This window comes from Panthera tigris, chromosome C1, assembly GCF_018350195.1.
Source record: "Panthera tigris isolate Pti1 chromosome C1, P.tigris_Pti1_mat1.1, whole genome shotgun sequence".
Taxonomy (NCBI): domain Eukaryota; kingdom Metazoa; phylum Chordata; class Mammalia; order Carnivora; family Felidae; genus Panthera; species Panthera tigris.
This window is the reverse complement of record NC_056667.1, coordinates 59461135-59479882: the sequence shown is the minus strand read 5'-3', so window position 1 is coordinate 59479882 and position 18748 is coordinate 59461135. Positions and strand designations below refer to the sequence as shown.

The 18748-nt window shown below is 37.9% G+C and overlaps 1 protein-coding gene across 5 annotated transcripts in view; it reads left to right on the top strand.

Moving 5' to 3' along the window:
* Window positions 1-8952: 8952 nt before the first annotated feature.
* NEGR1 (neuronal growth regulator 1) overlaps window positions 8953-18748 on the top strand; it is an 836662-nt gene continuing 826866 nt past the window's right edge. For all 5 annotated transcript variants that reach the window (XM_007089805.3, XM_042997576.1, XM_042997578.1 and 2 more), the window contains exon 1: window positions 8953-9272. In XM_007089805.3, the coding sequence (XP_007089867.1) occupies window positions 9097-9272 (176 nt within the window). In that variant the 5' untranslated portion in view covers window positions 8953-9096. The remainder of the gene's footprint in view (window positions 9273-18748) is intronic.

Sequence of the window (18748 nt, the reverse complement as noted above, 5' to 3'; positions counted from 1 at the left end):
GTCCTATCTTTATAAACACAGTCTTTCTGAATAATGCTTGACATTCTACTCAGTTCATAGGATTCGAAATTGGCTCTAACAGAAGTGAGTTCAAGGTAGGGATGCTTCAGCATTCTCATCTGTCCCAATTTGAAATTGGTTTGTCTGCTATTATAGTTTTGATACAGTTTCTAACAGCAAAGTTTTTAAAGGTCTATGATTAAAACAAACACAGGCAATAGTCACAAAACAACAACAAAAAATAAAAGTTGTCTCCTCCATTTATCCTTCATCTAATATGATTTAAGAAAAAAACACAAGCCTTCTTAATGTTATGTATTTGATTTAAGTAACAAGAGAATTTTTAGTTTAACACTGATATGAAATCATGTCAGAATACAATATGGGGCAGCCAAGAGCTGGTATCTTAAGAAACCCTCTCACTTGAAGCTGAGATGGGCAGGGCCTACCCATCAGCATAGCAATAAACTGGAAGTAAACCACTGTGATTGTTCATCTTACGTGTCAACTTGACTAGACTATGGTACCCAGATATTTGGTCAGATACCAGTCTTGCTGTTGCTGTGAAGGAATTCTTTAGATGAGATTAACATTTAGATCAGTGGACTTTGAGTAAAGCAGATTACCCTCCATAATGTGGGTGTGGCTCATTCAATAGGCCTAAGGCCTTAAGACAAAACTGACTGAGGTCTTCTGAGGAGGAGTGAATTCTGCCTCTAGACTGTCTATAAATACAAGCTGTAACATCAGATCTTCTGCGGGTCTGGGGCCTGCCTGCCTATTCTGCAGATCTTAGACTTCACAGTTTTCCCACTCTATAAACCAATTCCTTAAAATGTGTGTGCGTGTGTGTGTGTGTTTTCCACAAACTTGCAGCCTAGCTTTATTCAATCCTGAGGAAGTTTTCAGCACTGATGTGCAAGAATGTTCATACTATCATTGTCTGTATGAGGTAGAAATATAAAACATAAATGTCTGTCAATAATATAATGGATAAATATATAATATAATTGTATATTCATACTATGGAATGCTGCATAGATTAAAAAAAAAAAAAAAAACTGAAAGGGGGCACCTGGGTGGCTCAGTCGATTAAGTGTCTGACTTTGGCTCAGGTCATGATGTCACAGTTTTTGAGTTTGAGCCCTGCATGGGGTTCTCCACTGACAGTGCAGAGCTCTGTCTCCCTCTCTCTCTGCCCCTCCCACACTTGCTTGGACGCATGCACTCTCTCTCAAAAATAAATAAGCATTAAAAAACGAAAAACAACAAAAACAAAAAAAACTGATGGTGGGTGCCTGGATGACTCTGTTGGTTAAAAGTCTGACTTCGGCTCGGGTCGTGATCTCATAGTTCGTGGGTTCAAGCTCCCTGTCGGGCTCTGTACTGACAGCTTAGAGCCTGGAGCCTGCTTCAGATTCTGTGTCTCCCTCTCTCTGCCCCTCCCCTGCTCTGTCTCTCTCTCAAAAATAAATAAATATTAAAAACATTTTTTTTTAAACCCTGAAGGGACATCACCTGTACAACAGCACAGAGAAATTTTAAAATATGATGTTCAGCAAAAGAATCCAGATGCAAAAATGTATATACTGTATCATTACATATTCTATGATTGATATGACTTTTAGATGAGTATATAGGAAAGCAAGCCATTGTTTAGAAAGGATGCAAAACTAAGTAGTGAAAATATAAAGAAAATGAGGAAATGAAAACCACAAAATAGTTCTAGGGACCAATTTTATGTGAGAAGATGGGGGTTGGGATTACAAAGTGCTTCCAGAAGTCCTCTAGGGGTGCTACCAATTTTCTATTTCTTAATCTGAGTAGAATTAAATGGAGGTTAACTTTAAATAATACTGCACTGGGGCACCTGGGTGGCTCAGTCGGTTGGGCGTCTGACTTCTGCTCAGGTCATGATCTGGTGATCTCATGGTTCGTGAATTCGAGCCCTGCATGGGGCTCTGTGCTGACAGCTTGCAACTCGCAGCTCGGAGCCTGGAGCCTGCTTCAAATTCTGTGTCTCCCTCCCTCTCTCTCTGGCTCTTCTCCTCTTGAGCTCTCTCTCTCTCTCAAAAATAAATAAACATTAAAATTTTTTTTAAAAAAATACTGCACTAAGGGGAGCCTGGATGGCTCAGTCGGTTAAGCGTCCAACTGCAGCTCACATCATGATCTCATGGTTTGTGAGTTCGAGTCCCATGTTAGGCTCTCTGCTGTCAGGCAGAGCCTGCTTTGGATCCTCTCCCTCTCTCTCTGCCTGCTCCCTACCCTGCTCACACTCTCCCTCTCTCTCAAAAATAAATAAACATTAAAAAAAAAAGGTGTGCACTAAGCTACACCTTTATATTTTATGTACTTTTCTGAAAGTGTGTTGTTAAACATGTGTTTTTCATCAGAAAAAAAAAGATACTATGTACACGGGTGGCTTTTATGAATTTGCAAAGGTATTTTATATAGTCCTTTAAAGTTATTCCACTTCAAACCTGGCTGGTTTTCTCTAATCTTAGGGAAAACAATGACTTACTTCACTATGAATATCATAGCTTACTAAAGAGAAATAAAAATCCCAATAGTTGCTAGAAGTGGTCACGGAATGAAATGGCAATAGCTATTTTCTTTCTACTTAGGACCATGTTTTAAAGCCATGCTTTCACACCTTTGCTATGAAAACTTAGTAGTAAAAATTCATCCAAATTAAAAATCACCAATTCCAGTCAAGATGGCTTATAAATTTATACAGTAAGGATCTGCTCCATATATATATATATATATATATATATATATATATATATATATACACACACACACACACATATATAACACCCTTCACAGCAATTAACTTCAAAAAGGATCACAGACTTAAATATAAAACACAAAACTGTATAATTCCTAGAAGGCATCTTAGAAGAAAATCTAGGTGACCTTGGGTATGGTGATGCCTTTTTTTTGATACAGCACAAAACACAATCCATGAAAGAAATATTTGGTAAGCTAAAATTCATTAAAATAAAAAAAGCTTTTGCTCTATGCAACATAAAGATAATTAGAAAACAAGCCATAGACTACGAGAAAATATTTGCAAAGGACACATCTGATAGAAGACTCTTATCCAAAATATGCAAAGAACAAACTCTCAAAACTGAACAATTAGAAAATAGACAACTTGATTAAAAAGTGAGCCAAAGACCTTTATATACATCTCATCAAAGAAGATATATAGATGGCAAGTAAGCATGTAAAAAGCTGCTTCACATCATATGTCATCGGGGAATGTGAATGAAAATGACATACCATTACACACGTCTTTGAACGGCCCAAAGCCAGTTCAATACTAACTCTGACAATACTAAACTCTAGTGGAGATGTGGAACAACTGGAATTCCCACACAGTGCTGATGGGAAGGCAAAAATGGTACAGCCCCTTTGGAAGACAGTTTGGTGATTTCTTAAAAAAGGTAAACATACCCTTACCATATGATTCAATAATTCCACCACTCCTTGGCATTTACCCAGAGAAGCTGAAAATGTATGTTCACACAAAAACCTGCATATGGACATTTTGGCTTTGTTTATAACTGCCAAAACCTGTAAGCAATCAATGTATCCTTAATTAGGTGAATGGATAAATAAACGGGGGTACATTTAGACAATGGGATATTATTTAGTACTAAAAACAGATCAGCTATTAATTTATGGTAAGGCATGGAGGAAACGTAAATGTTTTATTACTGTGAAAGAAGCCAGTCTGGAAATACAATATACTGTATGTTTGCAAATATATGACATTCTGGAGAAAGCAAAACTATGGAGACAATAAAAAGATTAGAAGTTGCCAAGGGAGAGATGAATAGGAGAGAGCACAGAGGATTTTTAGAGTAGTGATGATACTGTGTATGATATTATAATGATGGATGTATGTTATAATACATTGGACCAAACCCATAGAATGTACAACACCAAGAGTGAAGCCTAAGGTAAACAATAGACTTTGGGTGCTTATGATCTGTCAATGTAGGTTCATCCTTGTTTAAAAAAAATAAAACTGCATTGTGGCAGGTGATGCTGATAATGGGGGAGAGTGTATAAAGGAAATCCATGTACCTCTCTTAATTTTGTTGTAAACTTACAATTTCCCCTCAATAAAATCTTTATAAAAATATGTATACAAGATATATTGTATATATTCTGCAATCAGAGCTAGAACTCTTTAGGAAATAAAAAGAAATAATAAAATAGAATACTAGTTTGAAAGTGTAAGATTTTACATCCATGTTCTTCCAATAGAAAATATTTAAATTGACATATAAATAGATGCGCTTGAGATCCCCAAAGTTCTTTTGGAAATAGGTGAGGAAAAACCTTAAATAAATAATGATGGAGGTAATTATTAGTTTTTTTTTTCAGAACCCATGTAAATATGTGATGATAAATAGTCAAAGCTGTACTCATTGTCTTACAAATGCAAAGGATAAAAATTTTAATACTTTAAAAATAATTTCCACCCACATTTATCATAAGACTTCACTTTCTGATTTAAGTACTTAGGTGAAATTTTCAGAGCCATTCTATGGGAATGGTTTGAAACACTTTGAAAGTATCATAGATATTCTTGCACCCCTCACCGCTCCCACTTCTTATCTCTTTGCTTAATATCTACATTTAATAGATAATGTGATAAAAATTGTAAATGAATTAATAACTATATGACTTTTGCAGAGAGTCAATGGTGAAATGACTTTGTTTTTCCTCTCCTTTATTCAACAGCCATTTCCTAAGTGCATACCCTGTAGCTGTCACTATATAGAGAATACAAAGATTCAAGTTAGTTCTTAGAACTGACATCTAGTGAGTAGAGGCCTGGGATGCTGCTAAACATATTCCAATGCACAAGACAATCCCCACAACAAATTAGCTGTCCCAAAATGTCAAAATTGTCTAGCTGGAGAAAATTTTCTATAAAGGAATATCTTCCTGCCCCCACCAAAATTCTTTGTAGTTCTCACAGTGACCTGCAAATCATTACTATACGTCAGTTTAAGTTGGCAACGTGTTCCAAATTTAAACCAGCTTAATTCAAAGAGTCAATTATGGCCCCAAGTTAGGGAGCTATTATTCATATGTCCTGATTATAAGGGCTACCTGACCAACTCTCAGGAATTACAAAGTGCTCTCATTAGCTGTTTCCATTAGCTGGGACCTGTACCTAAAATTTCTCATGCCAAACAGTAAGAGCATGAAAGAGGTATATGGGTCTACACACTCATCATCAGAAAACAAATGTGAATTTATATTCTACGTTTTTTCCTAATATGAATTTAATTTACACTGTAAAAATAAAGCTTGTTAAACTATGAAAGCTTAAGAAACTTCCTTATAACTACCTTTCCAACACCTCTGAGGTCTTAGGGCATGAAAAACAGGGATGTAAACCAATCTAGATAATGACATAATCAACTATTGCACACATTGGGCTCCACCTTTCTCCTTCCAAAGGAACTCAAATTAGTTTCACTTTTTTTTTTTTGAATATTAGAAGTGGAGCTTTGAAAATAAAATAAATATACATGATTCAAAAGGAAGTAGTAATTCATTGCAATCCCAGTTCTTAAAACTCTGTCCAAAAGAGTATCCTACATCTTACAATAACCATTCCAATCCTTCCCATCTAAGAAGTTCAAACGATGCTGTTACCTCTTCGTGATACTTTAAAAATGTTCTTCTAAGGAACCATGTGGTGTCTGAGCTGGGAGGTTTTCTTTCTTTCATTTTGTTGTTACTTGTTTTTTTGTTCTGGCTTTCCCTCAGAAGAAGCCAAGACTGCCAGAATTTAAGCCTCTGCTTGTTAGAAATTGTAGACTGCAAAAGCAAATATTGGAAACCCTGTAACATCCTCTCAGAAATATACCCTTAGAAAGAATGAAGACAAAAGAAAGTCATAGGAGCTTTTAAAATCATATTCCTCCCTAGTCAGAAAGGCAGAAAAAGTACACATAGTAATAGGGGCTACCTGATGTACATGAAAATAATCTTCCCAGTAGTCTATGCATCTATAAACTGGGTTTAGTTATTGCTTCCTTTGGATAGATTTTGTGAGACTTAAGTGCTTTATGATCAGTGAATGGCAATTGAGATAAAAACTAGAAACAATGAAAATAAACTCTTTGCCTTTAAATAGAAGTGGTTCCAGTTTCCTTTTACAAGCCCGAAGGGTTGTTGTACATATTAAAACTGCTGCACAGCTCCATCCCTGGTCACAGAAATTCTCCCCCTCCCTCTCCCCTCCCACCCCCCCCCCCCCCGCCAAGATGTCAGATCTCTGGGAAACAGCAGTTACAAAAGGATGCTTTTCATAGCTTGTACTAGAAAACGCTGGCATCCCATCCTTGCATAAAATAGCACTAAACTGAGTCACAATGCCGGAAGCTGTGCCTTCTGCTTCTTTTCAATGGGATCTAGATCATTTCTAGAGAAAATATTAAATAATACTGCATAGTTTTGCCCATGCATATGACATGCTGATTCTTCTAATCTCCCGTTTGCCCTAGATAATTTTAAGCTTTATCCATCAGTGTACCACGGGAGAAAGAAAAACACAGTTAACAAGATGACAGTGTTATCTAGGTATTTGGCACCAATATTAGCAAGAGTCTGTCATTTGACAATTATTTCCCTAGCATACCAGACGGTAAAGAAAATGTTTTCATTCATCCGCAAATGACTAACATTTTATTGATGTCTCAAAATGCGGTAGAATACTACTGCACTCTCAATTTCTGAGCCGGGTTTGAGAGTTAAGCTTGAATACTAATAACAGTAACTCCTGCTGCAAACGTCTCGGTTAATTGCCTAGCCTTGGAGTGTCAGTTCAACAGAGAGGCGATGCTGGTTAGGGGCTCTTGAAGCAGCCAGTTTGGTGGTCACAGGTGATGGGAACACTTCCCTTTCCCCGTTTCCTCCCATATATCCTCATGCACTGCGATAAAAATCACCCTGAGCACCGATACCGCCAAGCAAAACGACTCCCTGCCTGCCTCGTAAAGAGCTCAGTCTGGGGAGGCAGCCGGATGCTGACCCCTGCAGAGATTATTGCTTCTGTGCGCTTTGCCAAAGGATCCTGCTAGCATTATGGAAAACGAGTTAGGGATGTGCGGTTTTGCTTTATTTATTTCCTCCAAGGGAAGAAGGACTGGAGTCAAGGCGAAGAAAATCTTCAAAGACTGCTTAAGGGAAATGAGGGTGGTGGTGGTGGTGGTGAGCATATTTTTTTAATTACTTGTTTCTCTCCACTTCCCTGCTCTGCTTCCCAAACTCCTCACTGAAGAAGATTGATTGGCGTAACTGCTATTGACTCCAGCCTCGGTTCTCGCATTGATCTGTAAATGGCCCGGAATAGCTTAAAGGGTCTTGAATCTGGAAATGAGTTTAAGAAGCGAAGAAGTAGGAAAGGGTAGGGGGCGGCCCCTTGCGCAGCACCTGGCTCTGCCTTAGGCCAGGACAGCGGCTCCCAGCGGCGGGGCGAGCGGTTAGGAGGCTGCGGTGTTCGAAACAAGAGGGAGCCGCTCTGTGTCGCGAGGAGGAAATCTGTCCAACCTGGTTAGGAGGCTGTTAAAAAAAATATAACCCCGTGACTCGTTAAACCCGAAAACTCTGCCCTGTCTAGATTCGGATGCACTGATCATTATGCCTGATAGGCTCAAAGGGGTTAAACTGCCTCTTACATAACAGGACTGCCTGGCTCTACACAATTAAAACACTTGATTGCAGTCTCTTCCCGACTGCGTCCAGCCTCGACCCGCCCCGTCCCTCCCACCGCGCCTGCGTGCCGCGCGCCCACAGGCCCGTGCGCGCGCATATCACACACACACATATCCACACACACCCTCTGCTTCGACCATTCCTCACACACACACCGTTTAGTGTCAGCATGCACGAGGGACGGGTAGCGGGCGCCCTCCAATCCGTATTGACCGACCCAGTAGACACACCAGCTTCGCTACCGCAGGGCCTTGCACGCACCCTTTCAGGTGCCCTCAAAAAGCAGCGCTCCCGCCACCGTCCTACCTATTTCCGAAAAGAGGTAAAGAGTGAACTAGTTGGCCGGTTGTAGCCAACTTGTCGACTGTAGTGCCGTCGCCCAAGCGAGATTGGAAAAAAATAAACAATAAAATCTCACGGTCCTCAGCGTCATGATGGCGCCGACTACAACTTGGAGGACTTTAAAGTTACGGTGTCTCATGAGGTAAAACGCACCAGAGAGGAAAAGCAATGCGCCCCTCGGCTCTCTTCACCTCAGCACCGACGCGGAGACTTTTCTAGCAAAATATCTCTAGTGCACATGACAAGAAGGGTAGCATTTTGTCTAAGACCCAGCTCTCTTTTCCTCTCACTTTGCGTAATTGTGATATACCTCCTCGGGATTTTTTCCCCCGTTTTCTTTCTTTTTTTTCTCCCCTTCATCCCCCACCCCGCTGCATCCCCAGTCCCCGGGCGGGGTTGCTAAGGAAACGGCCGCTTGGCAACGCGCGCGAGCCCGGGGGCCAGCGGCCGCCGCTGCGCCCCGCGCTGCTTCTGCTGCTGCTGCTGCGATTGCAGCCGCCCGCCGCCGCCGCTCGCCCTGCCTCCGCCGCCGCCGCGCCTCCTCCCTCACTCGCCGGCGCGCTCGCCTCCTCGCTAGATGGTGTGCGAGCCGCCCGAGAATTAGACTCACTCCGGACTCGGCCAAACGCAACCGAGAGGAGGTGTAGTGTGGTGCCAGGGGGTGGGAGGGGAGGGAGGGAGGGAAAGCGAAGAGAAGGAGGAGGGGAGGCAAAAAAAAAAAAAAAAAGAGAGAGAGAGAGAGAGAGAGAGAGAAACAACAGCCAACAACTAGAGGGGGAAGGAAAAAAAAAAAGAAAGGAAAGAAACCCCCCACCCCCCCACCTCCCAAAACTCCCCCCACAAAATAAGAAAAAAAAAAGAAAAAAGAAAAAAAAAAAGAAAAAAAAAAAGAAAAAAAATCCTGTGGCGCGCCGCCTGGTTCCCGGGAAGACTCGCCAGCACCAGGGGGTGGGGGAGTGCGAGCTGAAAGCTGCTGGAGAGTGAGCAGCCCTAGCAGGGATGGACATGATGCTGTTGGTGCAGGGTGCTTGTTGCTCGAACCAGTGGCTGGCGGCGGTGCTCCTCAGCCTGTGCTGCCTGCTACCCTCCTGCCTCCCGGCTGGACAGAGTGTGGACTTCCCCTGGGCGGCCGTGGACAACATGATGGTCAGAAAAGGGGACACGGCGGTGCTTAGGTAGGATGAACGGCGTGCTTTTCGTACTTGTCTCAGTCTTTCTTTCTGTGTCTCTTTCCACCCTTCTTGCTTTTATTTATTTATTTATTTATTTATTTATTTAACCCCGAGTAAGAATGCTGGTGGTGATCACCATCAAAAAACCACACCGCAAGGAATACAGGTGCTGCTTCTGCCCGGTGCCTGGCCCCTTGATGCTGGGGCAGGTAGGAAGCTGGACGCGTGATGCTAAAGCACTTTGCGGGAACGCCAAGTAGCCCAGGGATGAGTGAAGTGTGAGGTTTAGGAGGGGCAGGTGCCACTTTGAAACTCAATTCACAAGGTCTCTGTTTTACTGTCATGGGGTACTCGTGGAGAGTCTGACAAGTTTATCAGGTTTGTTTCTATTTTACTCTAGCCTAAGCGACTTTTTCAAACTGCTGCCTCCCTGCTCCCATTTATTTTCCCTTTCACTTGGACACTTAGGCTCAATTTCTCCCTCCTCAGCTTTCTTTCTTTCCGCTGATCGTTTTCTCCCCTCTCTCTTTTCTCCCTCCTCATTTTCTTTTCCCATTTTCCCACTTCCTTCCTACTCTCCTTTTCCTCTATTGCCTCTTTTCGTCCCTTTTCTGTGCTATTCTTTCCTCCCTTTTCTATTTTCTCCTCCTGTATATCTTCACCACTCTGATTTCTGATCATATTTAACCGCCTTTCCTCCACTCTTCACCTTTCTGCATCCCTTCTTTTTCTCCCTTATTAATGTTCCTATTCTGTGGTCTTGTCTCCCTATGTTTGACTCACATTCCCCATCCTTCTTCCCACATCCTTTCCCATCATCGTCACATACACATGCATGTTCCCTCTGAACCCTTACAGTACCATCTTCTCACACTCACAAAGCTCTTTCCCTTAAACACACTCACTCACATACTCTCTGTTTCACATCCTCACACACACTGGCCCTTCCGTGCTCTAACAGCCACTTTCATATTCACGTTCTCTTTCACTGTTTAAAAGGCACACACTCCTTTACTGTTCCACACACTGTCACTCTCACACATGTGTACACATGGTCCCTCTCTCTATGTTTCTCTCTCTCTTTCTCTCTGTTTCTCTGTCTCTTCTTTCTCCTTTCCTTCCTCCCTCTTTCCATCTTTAGCTTTACTTCTTTTTCTCACCCTTCTTTCCTCCCTTCTTTTCCCTAAGGTTGAGCACCAAAATGTTTTGTCATTAGTGAACATCCGTAGCCCGATTTTACCCCAAAGCAACACTGCAGAGTGAGATCCTGGAAACATTTTTTTTTTCTCTTGTGAAAATATGAATTGATGATCAGCAGTGCTTAGATCTAAACAAGGCTAAACACTCTTATTCCTTCATTTCTCATCGCCCTACCTTCTCCCCCTGTCACCCCCAACTGACGTACACTTCAAATCTCCCTGAAAGATCTTCTTTCTCTCCACTGGGTGGTAGTTGGCTTGTAAGTGTGGATGCACAAAATCAGTATACGCGGCATGTCTAAGGTGAAAGAGAGTAGGCTATGTTTCTGTTTGAATTGTGCAACATATTTTAAATTTAATGATCTGGGTTCTGGGTGTGGTATATGTTTTACACCTTCTGAAACATGCTTATGAGTCCAAATTTGTGTGGAATACTATAATAATTTCTGACATACCCTAATAACTAATATGCTTTTATAATATATGTTATCTTTGCTGCTGTAAATACAAAATGCCACTGAATGTATACAAAAATAACAAATAATTTGTTATAACTTTAATACCTTTTCATTGCTGGTAAAAGCTATGAATTCTATGTTACATAGAGGGTATAAATAAAATGCACATTTTCTTTTTTTTATATTAAGTTTGTTTTGGAAGTTTGAACAACAGTGATAAGAACGAAACACTATCTTCAGAGGCTGCAAACACGTATCATGGGGGCTGCAATCTATGTGTTTGTAGCAGTGCACTGCTTATTTGTAATGAACATTAACATTTTCAACCTAAAGGGTTTGATAGACTACTTGCCTTTTGATGATATATCTTGGCATTTTATTTCTAATGAATCTAATACATGCTATGGCTAACTAAAATAGCTGGAACCACATTCTGCTTCTAGGAGACCTATATTTAGTTCACCCATCACTTACAATAGTGAAGCTTCTCTAACTAGTGGGGGCAATATCTTTCTAGTGTTATTGCTTTGGTGCAGTCCTTGTTTACTTGTGTACATGGTACCACATCCATTTATAGGCTGTGTCCTGAGTTTTGTAATATCTTAATTAGAGAACTTTTGACTTTTAAACTTTTTAGAAAGAATAGAATCTGTCTCTTCTAAGTGATTTTTTTTTTTTTACCGATTACGGTGTTTATTTTTTTAATAAACAGAAAATTTTGTGTCATATGAAACAGAAATCCTATCAGCATTACTTTTTACCCAAAGTAATTTGGGTAGTACAAATTCTGTAATTCTCTAGGGAGTATTCCACTTTTTACCTTTCTACATTGCTCATAGGTTTTTAAACTATTTTAATGTATGCATTTATAAGAAATTTTCTCTCTGTTAAAAAAATGTTAAATTGTATGAGTTGTTTTTCTTGACTCTTCTTCTGCATCTGGCATTTACTCTGTTCATAGACCACTACAGACAGAGCTTAAGGACTAATTGAGTGTGTAAGTCAGGTGCCACATTTCTTATCAAAAGTAATGTCATAGTTATAGTTTATGTTTTTACATTGGAGACTTAGAATTATATTTGATGGTATTCTCTAATTAATTAGGAAACAAAACAAAACAAAATTTACCCTGCTGCATACACCCCCTCACATCAAAGTACAAAAATCTGGTGTTCAGGAGAACACTTTACTGAATTACATGATATCATTCATTAAGCTTTACCCAGTAGGCTCTATTTTTAATGTAACACATTCCTCAAAAGTGTCTCTAATAAAAAGCAAGTAGTGGTATAGCAGTTATCAAATAACTTTAAGAGCTAAAGGCCCGAAAGTGCAAAAATGTCGGTCAGTGACTCTGTTGCTTGTGGTTACATTAATGAAACAGAAGTTTAAAGGTCAAATGATACATTTCTATCTTCTAAATGCCAGAATGTCTGTTTTAGAGAAAAAAAAATCAAGAAAAACAAAAGTTTCCCTAAGTGGCATTATGATACGAAAGGGAAATCATTCTGTGATCTACTAACTATATGTATCATTTTATAAATCATCTTCTCTGTTTAGCTTAAATAGTGAACTTATAATGAAATTCCATTTCATAATTGCAGCATTCTTATCATTTGAATTTTGCCTTTAAAGTTAGTGAAGCAATATATTAAATGTCAAAATTCCCCTTACTTCTAATAATGTTATTCACTGATAAATCTCTGAAGGATTCACTTGAGCTATTTGGACCTTCTTGATAATGTATTTAATGATACATCTATTCAATATAGAGAATTTGGTACCTCCTTTACTTAAACTTTGGATTTCATTAAATGCGTGCATGTCTTAGAGTGCATTGTAATTTGCTACAAACACACATTAATATTTGCATTAATTTATTAAATATTAAATTGCTACTATGTTTAATACATATTTTATTTTATGTATTTTATGCCTAACAAAATTTGTTAATCTGCATGTGGAGAAATTAACTTTTTCTCCAGTCTTCAAATTGCATTTTGTAGCACATGGAAGATAGGAGTTAATGTTTCCTGGGGTGACATAGCAAAGAACAGAAGATGCTAGAACCACATTAGTCACATTGCAGGACCCTCTGTTTCTAGACCTGGAGAATCAAGGGGAACATAATAAGGTTCTGGATCAGTACATCAATTTCAGATGACTTTTAAAATATTGGTTTGCAGTCGCTTTAATGTGAATCAGTTGCTTTATTCGTACCTTATTAACAAACACAGCTATGTTAACATGTCCAAAATGTGTAATATTCTTTGGAAACAATACAAGGAACATCCTCATTTATATCCTCACAGTGCCTGAACATTTTCTTAAATACATGTCATTTTTAAGTTAATTCTTTCAATCTGTTTCAACTTCAGCTCTTCTGTATGAATTTTGTACATTTTAAGCCACCTTCCTGATATGAATTCAAAATATCCTATTCTCTGCTTGTCATGCTTTAATCAAAGAAAGGAAGAGAGATTCTTTTCTTAAATGTGATATCTTCTTTTACCTTAGCAAAGTTGAACACATGCTGTCATTTTAACACTGTAGGTTTGAATGGAGGTTATATGAGATCCCAATATGATATTGTAATATGAAGGACGATTTTTGCTTACAGCAGAGAACATAGGGCACATTTGCACAGAAGATATTTTCGTTGGAAGCCACAAAACTTTCGCAAGTAGATTTATAAGTGGATATGATGAGTATTTATCACTTCTTGGAACTATTTGTCCTATACATTCGCCTTTTGATTAGACTACATTAATTAGTTTGGTTTGAAATGCATGCTATTGGATATAAGAAAGTAAAGGATTTATTTATGAGAATGCAGAATTACCTATAGTAGTAGAAATCAATTGTGCTGTGCTTTTGGTATATCATTGGATTGTCTAATATTGTCTGTTGAGTCATTCCTACACATTGATGCATTACATATTTCAAATACATTGTTCAACTATGTAGGTGATTTCAGTTTAGAATATTAAGGCATTGTTTAAAGACCTATAAGCTTATTAAGTAGTGTTGAACAAATATTTTTAAAATTCTGAGGTTTTTTTCCCTTCTTTAAAAAAGAAGGGGAAATAGATTATCTTACTGAGTCATTTGGGAAAAATGTGTTCTAGAATACAGAATAAAATGCTACACTGTTACCTGTAGTGACTCGCAAAGCTGTTCAATTAGCATGACACATTGCTTTGTATATTAATACACAATCATTTGTTATATTAAAGGACAATGTAGTATTTTAAATTTTTTCTAGGTAAATTTATTTTGCCTAGTCTTTTCAGTTTAGAAGAATTGATAAACCCATGTGATTGTATAAATCTCTGAACACATTCATGTTAATGAACTACTTATTTTAAATAGATTGGCTTTGAAATTAAACAGCTCCATGAAATAAGTTATTTTTTTGCAATACCTGACCTCTCAAGAGCTTAGAGGAATGTTCACATCTTGTTTGTGACAGTTCTGGGCCCAATTAACCAGTCTAACCTTTGTCCTTCTGCTACCCTAGGCTATTGGAGATAGATGGTAGAGCTAATCCCTGAGACAACATTTCCCAGTCAGCCACTGTCATCTGCCTTCAGGTTGTGTAGTTGCACGATGGAGGGGAGTTTGGGGAGATGAGAGGACGTGATGAGTGAGACTCTCCATTCTTCATTGCTTTGGGCAGCATCCAGCAGTGTCTCCATCTCCCAGGGGAACCTCTTTGTTCCATCCTCCACTGGATCACTGGCTCATGGACTTCTATTTACACTCTCATCTATTCATTCTCATATCTTAGGAGTAGTAGTGGCTTCCTGCTCTTCTAATTTCCTGAGCTGTCTTACCATTACCTATATGGCTTCTCAGCTTTTCTAAACACTTTGTAATCAGTTTCTTTCATTAAATCCCTCTGTTTTAAATAACCTGAATGTTTTAAGTTTTGCTAGTGGAACCCTGATTGATATATAGTGAAAGGTAATAGCTTCAGTTATTTTAATTATATTTGATTAAATGACTACTTTGCCCATGGCATGATAAATGTTGGTTACTAGCACTAGATATAGGAGTTGTTTAGGGAGACATGCATAGAAGTTAAACCATAATGACATTAGGGCATATTACAAAGAAGAAAGATTTTCCTGCACCCAAATTATGGTGAGAATAATAAACGAAATGTGTAAATATTTAATTAAATATACATTGATTACTAATATTTGAGTTAATAATGTTACTATGGGTGGGAACATAAAGAAGTGATGAATATATATTGGCAAGATTCAATAATTCTCTATTATTTATTTATTTATTTATTTATTTATTTATTTATTTATTTATATTGACTGAGCAAAAGAGAAGAAGGGCTAACCTCTGTTTGTGGATATGGGATCCGAATGCTGAGATAATTCCTACAGAGTTGCCTATTGAAATCAATAGGAATTAAAGGCTTTTCTTTTATGAAGCTTAATACCTGAGGAACTAATCAAAATTTCCAGTTTCTTATGAAGTATATAGTCATAAAAATGCACATGAGTCCAGTGTTTTGGCCACTGTAGAAATTAGTCTCTCAAGCCATTTGAATCTTATGATTAGAAATCAGATCACTTTTCTATAATATCCTGTTAAGACATAAATTAAGACATAAATTCGTTAATAAGGTTTTCTTTTTTTTTTTTTATATCTGTCTTCTTAACCGAGTATTAGATCATGTGACATCTTCTCTAATTTCTTCTAAATACCTTCTGAAAGGCACTTATGTAGGTGTCTGGTTCCAATATAAACAAGCATTCACGATAAAGTTCTACCTTTGGTATATTTCTCCATACTTTTGCAAGAAAGATGGCATCTTAAAACCATCATTGATGAACTGACTCTCTCAAGGATGCTTAAGAGAGGATTTCTGAATTGGGAGGGAACTTGGACTTCTTGATCTCTGCCATGCCATCCATTTTAAAGTTTTGCTGATCTATTATAGATTGTCATTGACACTTCCTACATATAAGAGAAAATAGAATTTATTGCTCTTTTTACCTAGGAGAATCATATTACCTGCCTTTTGGCTTTTGTATAGGAAATTTTAAATTGGGTCACATGCTTTTTTGTCTGGTATTTTATGGATTTCAAATTCACCAGTGGAAACAAGAACTTCTCAAACTACTGGAGAGTAAAATGTAGGATTTTCCTATATGGCCATAATCATTATCAAACTAGATTTTAATTTTTTTAAATGTTTTTATTTATTTTTGAAGGAGAGAGAGGAAGAGAGAGACAGAGCATGAGTGGGGGAGGAGCAGAGAGAGAGGGAGACGCAGAATTCGAGGCAGGCTCCAGGTTCTAAGCTGTCAGCACAGAGCCCAATGTAGGGCTCAAACTCACAAACTGTGAGATCATGACCTGAGCCGAAGTCAGATGCCTAACTGACTGAGCCACCCAGGCGCCCCTCAAACTAGATTTTAATTAGTCCCTTATATCTAAAAATGTAGTATCATTTGCAAGATATTGAAGAAATTTACTAACAGCAGTTTTTTTGATATTTTGTTAAAATGTACTTTCCTGTTCTTTGCTAATTTTGATATACAAACCACCTGAGTGTGTAAGTGCTATGACTCTTGTTCATCTATTCCTAGACCTTAATACAGAACCTTACATTTTTCAGGCTAACATCTATTATTTTTTACATTAGTGAATCCTTGGAAGAATAAGCAAAGGGATAAATGTATTTGTTCTTTAGTTTATTAATTGTTTCACATTTAATGATTGTGTTATATTTAATACTGTGGCAGATCTACATGTTTATAGTGATTAAGTACTTTTTATTGAATCTATATATCAAGAGTCTCTGCCTTACATAATTCCTGCAGAAGTCCTAGTGGGTTAAGATACATACATTGGAATCACTCAGTATCTTTTAATTGCAGTGCATAACCTACTAGTGGGTCTTGAAGAAAGGTACTGGATACTAAAGGCATTTTTTAAATTAAATGTACCAAATAGAGTAGAAGGCATTTTGTGTAATAAAGGTAAGTCTTGTCTGATAAAACTTTAGTGTGTGTGTGTTTATGTGTATGTGTGTGTGTGTGTGTGTGTGTGTGCATGCACATGCTGTGGCAAGATTTTAGATGTATTACTGAGGGCTTCAGCAGGGAGAGTTTGAGACACAGTGGTATGGTTGTAAGATTTTGAATTGTGGTTATAATTTTAAGAAGATCCAAGATTTTAAGTTATATAGGAAGACTTTTGCCATTTGCAATTATAATCATCAGATAAGAAAGACAGTTCAAAGTAGCAAAATGTCTGTTGTGACCTCCTAACATTTTTTTCTGTTTCTACCTCAACCCGTGGAGCTTCTTTTTCCTTTCTCCTAAGGATTCAATTAAATCAAATCAATAAAGAGACAGGGGTAGAGAGAACTGGCTGATAACTCTCAATTATGAAAAGTAGCTATATGCCCCAAACCAGAGCAGCACTTTTGTATCATTCCAACCATCTCCCAGAGGCAGGTCAACAGTACTTTATAAACCACAGGGTATTGATACTAGCTGATAGAATTTTAATGTGGTCATATGGCTTTGATTTATAATGTTGAAGAGGTTATCTATTAGCATAGTGGTTTCTAAGCCATATCAAGTTCTGAATCCTGACAGAGGACCTTTGATGCTCTTAAGCATCCAGCTGGCATGGGAATTGGTCTTTTAATCACTTTTTCTAGGAAAAGGGGAATATAGGAAAGGAGGAATTTGGCAGGGTTGCCAGTGTTAAGTGTTGCTCTTTTGAACAGTAGCCAGTGCATTATACTTTTCAGATAGCTGGTAATTTGTTCAATTTAAGGAAAATGTTTATAACCCTTTTCGGTCCAGACCTAAATTGTTCTTCAGTGAATTTCACTAAGTTGTTTGGATATAGGTCCAGTGTCCATGATGATGCTACAAGATAGGGTTTCTTTAAAGCTATTGCCATAAAGTACTGAAAAGTTTTGGATGATTTAAAAGGGCCATGGGAAAAATGTGTTCTGTTGTCTTCAGAAACTCCTTTCCTCTCATTCAGCTAAATTAAATTTAGAGATATTAAAAGGATTTAAGAGACATTGTGAACATAAGAACAATAATCAGAAGACAAGAATATTGTTTGTGTATTCTTTGCAGTAACACTACATACTGTTGTATTGGGATATTAAATGAATAAATCAAAGGAATCATAACGTTTTCCTAATCTTATAGATAAAATATTTCTTATAGGAGAACATATTTAGATATATTTGATTTGTAAGTAACCTGTTTTCCATTAATGTCTTGGTAATTGATCAGCAGAGTTGATGGCACCTCTACTGGTTAACATATTGCTTGACACATTATTAGTGTTGACTGAAGCACTCAAAGGAGAGAAGGAGTAATGGGCAAGGGAGGAAGGTGAGGAAGGAAAGTGTTATGCTATATGAGTGACTTCTGATCAAATTACCTAAAATTTTGAATCACTGGGATGACATAAAATTAAGCCCACAGTTTGTACTATATTATAACAAAAATGAAATAATAAAAAAATACTATTTTGTAATAAAAAGAATACATTATAGTAAAATAATTCCCATAAAATGAATACATTTCATTTTATATAATTCATCAAATAATTGGAATAATCCTAAACCTACACGCTTCCCATAATAAAGTGATGTATGTTATACAAACTGAAGTTCCAAAATCATATTTTACATTCGGATATATGTCTCCCTTCCAAGCTACTAGTCCATTTATATTTCTTTTAAAAAATACCTAATAACTCCATACCTTGGCCTGCAGTGCGGTCAGGGGCTAATTTTTTGGAATATGTTCACAACAGG